The sequence below is a fragment of the Octopus bimaculoides genome, chromosome 12 (genome assembly GCF_001194135.2).
Source record: "Octopus bimaculoides isolate UCB-OBI-ISO-001 chromosome 12, ASM119413v2, whole genome shotgun sequence".
In the NCBI taxonomy this organism is placed as follows: Eukaryota; Metazoa; Mollusca; class Cephalopoda; order Octopoda; family Octopodidae; genus Octopus; species Octopus bimaculoides.
In genome coordinates this window covers 64,391,122-64,402,313 of record NC_068992.1, presented here as the reverse complement: position 1 = coordinate 64,402,313, position 11,192 = coordinate 64,391,122, and the positions used below count along the sequence as shown (strand labels likewise).

The 11,192-nt window shown below is 36.5% G+C and overlaps 1 protein-coding gene across 7 annotated transcripts in view; it reads right to left on the bottom strand.

Moving 5' to 3' along the window:
• LOC106884491 (chloride channel protein 2) overlaps positions 1-11,192 on the bottom strand; it is a 154,668-nt gene that overhangs the window by 51,656 nt on the left and 91,820 nt on the right. For all 7 annotated transcript variants that reach the window (XM_052972228.1, XM_052972230.1, XM_014935906.2 and 4 more), the window contains exons 7-10: positions 8,334-8,412; positions 6,840-6,965; positions 5,744-5,828; positions 572-673 (exon numbers count right to left, since the gene is read on the bottom strand). In XM_052972228.1, the coding sequence (XP_052828188.1) occupies positions 572-673; positions 5,744-5,828; positions 6,840-6,965; positions 8,334-8,412 (392 nt within the window). The remainder of the gene's footprint in view (positions 1-571; positions 674-5,743; positions 5,829-6,839; positions 6,966-8,333; positions 8,413-11,192) is intronic.

The following is an 11,192-nucleotide window of genomic DNA, read 5'->3' as shown; positions in this document are numbered from 1 at the left end:
CCTCATGATTGTGAGCCCGATGCTCTAACCACTGAGCCATGCACCTTCACCTTCTTATTGTGTATCATCATCTTTATTATTATTATTATTATTATTATTAAGGCAGCATGCTGGCAGAATTGCCAGCATGCTGGGGAAAATGTTCAGCGGCATTTCATCCGTCCTTATGTTCTGAGTTCAAATTCTGCCAGGGTCAACTTTGCCTTTCATCCCTCTGGATCTTCCATCCGGCTATGCCAAAATATTACCCTACGTGGAAACGGGTAGGGGTTGGTAACAGGAAGGACATCCAATCACAGAAAATCTGCCTCAACAAATTCTGTCTGATCCATGTAATCATGGAAAAGTGGACATTGAAATGATGATGATATCATGTATGTATATATACTAATTAATCTTGTCTAATTAATGCTTAGTCCTAAAATATTGAAATGCATTTCATTGTTTCAAAGGCAAGAATTACTTCCCTTGATCTAAGATAAAACATATTTTAAAGCAAACAATAAATTTCATGTCACACTGTTGAAACACAAGGAAAAGTTTCTTATAAAAAAAAAAAGATTATGCTTACTTTTTCTGTAGAAAAGCAGACATCCTTTTGTGTCTTCTGGTGAAGAGAATTATTTTTCTATGAAGTAAAATGAAGAGAGACCCACCTAAGCCACATGCTACGCTGAAATAGGAAAAAAACCGAGATTATACGCCAGGACAAAACATAGATTATCAAAGCAAGATTATTCAACCTGCTAGAAATAATAATAAGCAAAACCTACCTCAAATCACATCCTAGTGCGTTTAAAAGGTAAGACCACATTGGTTAATGTAATCGTTAAGCCTTTTGTTTCTAACTTACCTGTGCCTGCCTCTTATTCTGTGGGAGAAACCTCTTGTTTTGAAGTGAACTAAATGAAATTACGGAGATGTACTTGCATAGCAAGTGACCTGATCTGAGATCGTGTGTTGGAACAAAAACAATTGCAGTGTGGAAGATGTTTATAAGTCATTTAAAATAACACACAAAAGCCGTCAGATTCACTTCAACATTTAGACTTAATTTGTCAAACTATTTTCGTAGCTTTGAGACCGCGACCTGTTCACTGGCAAAATTCTGTGCTGCATTCTGTGCAGCACCAGGTCAATCTGGCCTATGAGCTAAGACTTCGTAACCATGGCCATAACAATCTAATAGATTATATCTGAGATTATTTGCAGTCCTTTCATTTAAAAAAAAAACACACAGTAAGAATCAAGGAAAATTTGTCTGCTGTTTCTAGTGAATTAAGCATCTATGGACAGGCTCCTTCACTAGCTTGACTGCACAATAATTTACAAGAACATGTGACGGTCACTAGATCCATGTCATTGTATTCAGGCAACGCATAAACATAAACAACATCCAATAAATAATATATATGTATATATATATATGATTTATTTTGACAAGTTATTTCCAAAATGTATTGTAAACAGAAGGCGGTGAATTAAGGAATCACCGTAGCATCAGATAGAATGTCTTGTGTTGTTTATTGTGGCTCTACACTCAGAGTTCAAATCTGCCAAGGTCAACTTTGCCTTCCGTCATTTTGGAAATAAATCAATAAAGTATCATTTAAGAACTGGAGTGAATTCTTCCTCCCTTTCTCTCTCTCCCATAATTGGCCAGCACCAACAAGATGTGTCTTAGAAAATTACTATTTTTAAATCTCATAACAAGAGATATTCAGCAACAGTACTTTGTAATAAAGATTGTTTGCCAACATAACAAGGCAGTCCTGGTTTAGGACGAATGTTGCTGTAATTTAGCCTCAGGAGACATCGTCTCCAGACGGCTATACGACACAATCTGTGTCCTTATATTTTTGAACAAGGGAATCTAGCACCCCCACTCAGCTCAAAACAATATCTGTGTATCACGATTTCCGGGTTATTTCCCTTCATCAATTATTCTGTGCTGATGAAAGGAAATAACCCAGAAATCGTGATACACAGATATTGTTTTGAGCTAGATTCCCTTGTTCAAAAATATAAGGACACAGATCGTGTCGTACAGCCAGCTGGAGACGATATCTCCTGGGGCTAAATTACAGCAATATTAGTCCTAAACCAGGACTGACATGTTATGTTGGCAAACAATCTTTACTACCAGATGTGTCTTGTAAGAAATATTTCTAAGTTCTCCAATGAAAATTGCATAAGGAGCCCATAGTGCCTGTCAACAGAGTCACCAGGGGTCATTTGTTGTTCTGATGGTGCAACAAAGGAATTGTAAACCAAACTCCAACTACTGTTCAATGATGATGAAGAGTTGACAATCTTGTTCAAGGTAAGAACTGAAGATCAAATGTGTAAAGAAACAGAAGACTTGTCCAAATCTGACCAATCTGATTCCTATATCATTAATGATGATGTAGTTGTTTGACTCCCAAGTCAGCACCCATTCAATAGATATAAGATCAAAGACACCCCAGATTTGACCAGTCCATCTATTTTTAGGCTCAGTACATCTACAACCTCATTATCTAGTAAATCATCTGTAGATTTTTGAGGCTGGTAAGATAGGACTTTAAACTATTCACGGCCATATTTCTATTAAAACTTCACTGCCTTTGTTTCAATAGATTTTTAAAATAATGAAAAATTTGTTAAAAATAACTGTCAATACGAATGGGAGGATTTCCTTTATATCACTTTAAAATGAAGTATTTGTATCATAAAACTTGGGGCACTTTCTAGAAGGTTGGTATTTAAAGGATTAACAAAAAATTAGCTGCTATTTCTAACAGCACAAGCAATGTTTATGACATTTCTCATTGGCTTCTGTAATTCTTTTCCATGCTGGTTCATGCAAACTATCAAGTTTTAATTGCTTTGAAATAAGAAGATAATGAATAATGATGAATAATGACACTAGTGCAAAGCAATACCACTGAAATTAATCTGTGTGTGTGTGTGTGTGTGTGTGTGTGTGTATGAGTGAGTTTGTGGGTACAAATATATATATATATATATATATATATATATATACAAACATATGCACATATACATACACACATATATACACACACATATACATACATATATATACACATACATACACATATACATCCATATATATATATACACATACACACACATATACATATACACACACGCATACATACACACATACATATATACATACACACATACATACAGTCATGTATATGCACACACATCTATATACACACACATATGTACACACACATATGTACACACACATATGTACACACACATATGTACACACACACACAAAAGTTTCTGTATATGCACATCTGTGTATAGCTGATTGTGCATATTTCTGTGCGTATATATCTGTAGGTGTATATTTGTGAATAATAAGAGAAGACATGTATGTGTGCACGTATAACTGAGTTGCATGAAACGCAAGCATCCTATATTTAGTAGTAAACCTATACTCTGAGCTGGATTTATAGATTAATGTTCCTACTTAAAAATGCTGTAATGTACCTACTTAATAAAGCCAGTAATTACAACACAAAGTAGATTATAATTAAATGGATAAGTATAAAACGAAGTTACTAAGTTTTTATGAAAGAATAACAAGTGCCATCGTCATCATCATATTCATCATCTGGCTAGGCAACTTATTTGGACCAATAAATCATATTGGTCTTTTGATAGCCGGATGCCTCATCTGAGCATGTCATGATTCCATATGATAGCAGTAGTTTGCTAACTGAGCAGGTTGATCCTGGCCATGGACAGACTTTCCTTATATTTTATTTCTTTCATGTGTTTCAGTCATTAGACTGTGGCTATGCTGGGTTGAGAAAGTTAAAAAAGGTACCTACTCAAGTAATACCAACTGATAAGGGCCAGTTTTCCGGTTTCATGGTGTATATATTCCCCATGCCAGTCCATTGCAGGATTGCTCATTTTTGCCAGCTGAGCGGACTGGAGCAAAACATGAAATGAAGTGTTTTGCTCAAGAATGCAATGAGTCACCATGTCCTGGAATCAAAACCAGTCTTACAATTATGAGTCCAACACCCTAACCACTAAGCTATGCACCTCTGCTAAGTAAAGATTTCCTCTGGAATTATACCAACTGATAAAGGCTGATTTCCTGGTTTCTATGGTGTACATGTTCCCCACCTGGACAGGACGACAGTCCATTCCAAGATAACTCATTTTTACCAGCCGAGTGGACGGGAGCAATATGAATTGAAGTGTTTTACACAAGAACACAATGCATTGCCCGGTCCAGGAATCAAAACCACTATCTTATGATCATGAGTCCAACACCCTAACCACTAAGCCATGTGCCTCCACATGCTGGGGTGGCCATGCTGGGGCACCATCTTGAAGAATTTTTAGACAAATGAATCAACCCCAGTACTTTTTTTATTAAGCCTGGTACTTATTCTATTGATCTCTATTTGCTGAACAGCTAAGTTACAGAGATGTAAACACACCAACACTGGTTGTCAAGTGGTGGTGGAGGACAAACAAAGACATACACACACAAAATGGGCTTCTATCAGCATCCATCAATAAATCTACTCACAAAGCTTTAGTTGGCCCGAGGCTATAGTAGAAGTTGCCACACAGTGGGACTGGACCCAGGAACCATGTGGTTGGGAAGCAAGCATCTTATCACATAGCCATGCTAACATTTCATTTGCTTGCTGGTGACTCAATGATTCCACACCCCTCAAAACCTTGGAACTTCTGAACCAGGCCCCCATGACCAGATACAGCTTAAAGTCATGTGCAGTATTTTATCAACCAGAAAATGACAGACGTTAGATTGTTATGTCACAGACCTGAGGGCCAGCGACATTGTAAAGAATGGTGAAAGCGAGGGATTAGAATACAAAATAGCGTTTGTTTCTAAATTTTAATTTGTTAAAAATTCTTCAATGACTAATAACTAGTCTTGGTAAAAATTTTTGAAATAGGAACAGGTATGGCTGTGTGGTAAGAAGTTTGTTCCACAACCATATGGTTCTGGGTTCAGTCTCACTGTATAGCACCTTGGGCAAGCGTCTCCCACTATGGCCCTTGGCTGACCAAAGCCTTGTAAGTGGATTTAGTAGAATGTCTAAAAGACACCAGTCATATATATATATACACACACACACACACACACACACACACACACATATACATATATACATATACTAGTCTAGTTTCAAGGGATTGTATGACATAGTGTTACAGACAACATACAAAATTCATAGAAGGGAGTGTTTGTGTGAGAGTTTTACTAGAAATACCAGCCAAATCTCTTTCAGCTCACATCATACCATTTTAAAAAGAGAAGGTAACGCATTGGACAGTGTAGTCTTTGATATACAAAAATTTATAGCAGTCTGGTTCCTGAAAAATGGTCACAGTTGAAATTCCTGTGAGCATATATATCTGCTCAGACAGAGTGAATGTGGAACTATAGATTACCGCTTACCATAGATAACAACCTGTTAGAAATAGCAGCCAAATCTCCTTCAAATCACACAACATTCATCGAAATAGGAAGATTACATTAATTAGTGTAGTACCAGAGAGAGAAGGGAGGGAGAAATACACACAGACACACAGACACACACACACACACACACACACACACATACACACACACACAACACACACACACACACACACACACATACACACACACACAACACACACACGCCATCATGGCTGGATGGATATATAGATATTAGAATACAGTCATATTTACCCAATTCCTGCAAAAATGATCAATTCAAGAGCATCAAATGGCACTTCTGTTCTTAAAGTTGTCTTAAATAAAGCTGTTATGGTTTCTGCAATAAGAAAATATTTCAAACAAATGACAGAATATTGAAAATAACAGAAAAAAAATATTGGGATTCATCCAGTTTCCACCTACCAAATTCACACACCAGTTCAAAGCTATAATAGAAGGACACTTACCCAATCAAGTTATAACAGACAACGAAGTCATAGTCCAACTGCCTATCACTTCCCATGGAGCATCAGAGAGTGCGAGATCTCCACCTCAGCATGATCACAAGACCTGTTATGAACTGCTCTAGGACCACGTCCATATATATATATATCTCAGGTCCGCCACTACTGTCCACAACCACGTCTTGACAAGTCTGTTTCCTCGCCAGCGCCCCCACCCCCACCCCATTGTGGCTTCCACTCAAGATACAAACAAGTGTATGTGAACGTTCTTGAAGAGGTCAGCTTTTTTAACATTCATCCTTATCATCATTTTGATATCCACTTTTCCATGCTGGCATGAGTCGGACAGAATCTGCTGAAGCATATTCTTCTACAGCTGGACGCCCTTCCTGTCACCAACCCTCATTTGTTTACAAGTAAGGTAATATTTCCCCATGACCAGACATGTCTTTCAAAGAAGGCTAGAAATGAAACCACACCGCTTCTAGGATGGTGATGTTCATTTGCAATCATCAGATGATATCAAGACAAGGGCACACACAAACACATACATATATACACATATGAGAAGTTTCTTTCAGTTTCCAGCAGCCAAATCCATTCACAAGACTTTGGTTGGTCCAGGGCTATAGTAGAATATATTTACCCCAAGATACCATACACTGAGACTGAACTCAAAACCACATGGTTGGGGAAACAAGCTTCTTAACCTCACAGCCATGTCTGTGCACAAAAATGGCAACCTACTCAAGAGATCACCCTCATGAAAATTAATCCCTTTAATTCTCTGTGGCCCTTTGTAGTGTTCCCCTACCTTCCCCAAGGAAAGTGGGGGGAAGAAATAGCTGATGAAAAATAAAAAAATGATTAGTTGAGAAACTTACCTTCATCTTTAAACCAAAATGCCAATAACCTAAAAATAAGTGCCCCACACACAGCAGAGAAAAATCCTCTCCAGTAGTTTCTGACAGCAAAAAATGTGGCTGTTACTTCAATACTGAACAATACTCCTGGTCAGAAGAATTAAAAAAAAAAACCAATCAATGTTGTTAAATGAGGTCTCAGATGAAAACAATAGGGAGTTTTTACTGATCAAAATAAGCTTTTAAAAAGTTCTTCACAGTTCATGACACGTCTATTGAGAAGTATAACAACCAAGAAAGGATCATTCTCCACAACACTGGTTTTCCTCACAACCATCAACATCATCATCATCATCTACCTAGTTTTTTATGTTTGCCTTTATCCATGGGTTGAGTGAGACTTATTGAAGCAGTATTCTACAGTTAGATGCTCCTCTTGTTGCTAACCTTTACCTATGTTGCAAGTAAGGGCTGTTTTTTATTTTGCACTGATCTTTACATGTTGAAACTGCTTGAGTTATTTAGACATATTGGAATTGTTTTTACAAGGGAGAAATAGAATTCCATTAACCACATGGTATCAATGCATAGTCAGGTGAAAATAAACAGGGTCAGGCAAAGATATCTAATGTTCATTATTTACATTATTTACATTTTACAGATATTTGTCCTCGTTTGTTAACAAATATCTGTCAAATGTAAATAATGTAAATAATGTACATAATTCCTCATCTCTTAAATATAGAACGATATCTAATGTTATTTGTTACAGCCCTTAATGGTTTGACAATAACACCAGTGACAACACAAGTGTCAAGACGTATAAACCCTAGAGCAGCAGTCCCCAACCTTTTTGGTGCCATGGACCAATTCCATGCAAGGCAATTTTTCCACAGACTGGGGTATTACGTACATAACAAAACACAATAAAGTGCATAATATATAATTTAATTATTACATATATAATACGTATGTATAACTTCTATAACAGAGATATGGTGCAAAAACACTCTGCAGACTGTGATATTGGATGAAATAGAAATAAAATTAAGAGATTTATTCTTTCTGTGCAGTCAAGTACCAGATGATCCATAGCCTGGTACTGGTTTCTGGCCTAGGAGTTGTGGACCCTTGCCATAAGACAACAACCCTTCCCTTGGATAAACATGGGTGGCATGGAAATGGGAGACTAGCATGCAGGGGCGTGGTCAATCTTCCTCATGAAATCTTAACCAAGGCATGTGAATACATGTACAGATGTGTGGCCAGACTTGACCAATAGAGATCTTAACATATACAAGTAACTGCCTAAACAAACAAAAACAACACCACTATGCAGCCACTGGACATGCTAAAAATAACAGTTAAACTCTTTAAACTCATACTTTACTATTTTAATAGAAGGAGTAGACTCAGATAACAAAAAGAAGGGTCAGTCGTGGTTGGAATATTTTTGACCATAGGCCTACTAGGTCAAGGATGACCAAGGCTTAACTACAACAACAAAGTACTCACCTCCAATTGGTGCAGCAAATGTGCAAGCAACACCAACAGCACATGCTGCAGCTAACATCTCAGAGCGGCGGGATTCATTCTGAAATGAGAAAACATCATTACTGTCATCATCATTATTACTTTTCTTTTTATCTCAGGTTTTGTTGGAACACCTGGAGTTTTGAATGCATAGCAGGCTTGCCGCCTGCAGCCTACGGTGCCATGCTATCCGTTCTTTTCAGCTGTCTAATACTTTCCTGATTATTCTGGCCATGTCAAAGAGGCAAACTTTTTGTAAAAGTTCTACTCTATTCCGATTTCCTTTATATTCCCCTTGATGCCTTCTAATGCTATCCCCAAGGACCCAACAATAATTGGCAGTATCATCATCATCATCATCATCATCATTATTATTAAGGTGGCAAACTGGCAGAATCATTAGTGTGCTGGATAAAATGCTTAGCAGTATTTCACCTGTTGCTACGTTCTGAGATCAAATTCCACCAAGGTCGACTTTGCCTTTCATCCTTATGGGGATCAATAAAATAAGTACCAGTTGAACACTGGGGTCAATGTAATCAACTCACCCCATCCCCCAAAATTGCTGCCCTTGTGGAAAAATCTGAAACCATTATTATTATCATTATTATCATTTGATGAAATCTCTCAGCTTTATTTTGCTGGGTATGATGGAAAGTGTCAGCTTGTCCACAGCCAACAGACTAAGGTGACACTGGTTTACTGGTCATGCTTCAAGAACCTTGTGAAGAATTCTTGCAGTTCCAAGCAATGTTGATTTTTGTAGGTCTTCTATATCATTATTATTATTATTATTATTTTGTTGTTTAGATTTTGTTTAGCCCCAGGCCAATCCCATTTCAGCAAACCTATGAGCAAAGGCGTTCTAGTCATGACAATCCTGTCTTTTTTAGAAAATAAGATATGATTCAAGGAGCCACTACTTAGTAGGATGAATGGTCACTTAGAGGTAACGATTTTGTGATTAATCTTCCCCGGTAACAATGTTTAGATCATACGATCTCCAGGAAATAAATTTAGGCTCATAAGATCCCTTGCTAAAAATGTTTTGCTCATAAGATCCCTTGCTAAAAATGTTTTGCTCATAAGCTTACCTAGTGACACTATTTCAATCAAAAACTCAACAGGTACTAATGTTAAGATCATATAATTCTTAGGAAACAAATGTGTGATCAAAGGAACCCCTGAAAACTGGTAACAACACTTCAATCAGTGGAACAAGTGATGACAATATCTGAATCATAAAATCATCCGGCACCAATCTTTACAACAATGATCTGTGGTCTTTTAGTCAGTATGTTTCCATCTACAACTACTGCATATTCCAGTATACAAGTTGAATTTTTCAGACCAAAATTTACAACCATAAAAAAGGTAGGTTGACTAATACACCAAAACAATTTTGTGGAATGAAAAATTCCATGTGAAATGCAGCAGGATCTAGAAAGATAGTGACAATGTTTGAATGCTTAATCTTCGTGTTTACACTATATACTATGTTGACTTCTATGTTGGAAAAAGAAAATAGTAACAGAAAGTTAGATCAGAACAGCACCTTGTTGGAACCCCTAACTTGACATTTGATTTAAAGACTCAAGATCTAAGCAAATGAAATCGCATAAAAGTACACAGAACCTTTGGTGGTAGAGGTGTTACCATTCTACTGTGAAAGTTTTAAAGGTTGTGGGAGATGTATCCCACAGGAAAAATAAAAAGAATAAGGTAAAACAAAACAAAAAAAAAACAATAACTACACACAACAACAAAGAGGTCATTGTGAAAGGTCACCGTCACAAAATTAGAAAGTTAAATGGTACTTGACATTTTAGAATCACTTACCATAGATAATTCAGAATAATTTAAAAGTTGGCACAATTTCCACTGGATTTAGTTCACTAAACTTTGAAATAAACACACTTTCGATTTTGCTCGGAACTGTTGTTGCTTTTATTGCATAGTACCTGGTCAAACCTGATTGAGCAGATCTGTGATCAATGATGCTCCAGTTATGACCATCTCATCTTTTTTTTACCTTTTTGTCAGACATAGTATATCTAGGATTAGATTATTCTAAAGTACACTTGCCTTACTAAAGGTAATATCTTTTATTTTTGATATGCCTTTTAATTGTTTCAATAATTGGATTGCAACCAAGTTGAGGCTGATACCCATTCAATCAGTCCCTTTCATTGAGCTGTTATCTTAAGGGAACATAAACAAACTAATCTGCACATATACATACATATATATATATACATACAAAAATACTCTGTTGTTGGTGTTGAAATTCCAATAAAGAAGCTTTGAATCAAGGTCAGAAACCAGCTCTTTCTCTGTTGGCAAGAAATCATAAAATAAAATTGAATAATGACAGACAGATAGACAGATAGACATACATACATACATACAAACAAACACATACATACATAGGAATAAAATGCTGTTGGTAATAAGTTTAGTCAAAAGGAATGAAGGAATTGTCTCTTATTTTATTTATATAGAAGTACAGAAAGTCTTTAAATTTTCCAAGGAAATAAAATGAAGTGGAATGAAACAAAAGTAAAACATATTAGAATATTTACATTTATTTCATTTAAGAACTTTTCATCTGGCATTTGAGAATGCCCATGATTCAACTAAATGTGGTGTGTGTGTGTGTGTGTGTGTGTGTGTGCAAGCATGCATATAAACACGACCTGAAACAATCTTTTAAATGCTTACATAATAGTAACCTTTCATCAGTTTATCTATTATCTGTCAGACTACACACACACACACTGTTTGGAATTATGTTCTAAGTATTTAAATGATAACCTTTGATAAGTTTACCTACTGACTATC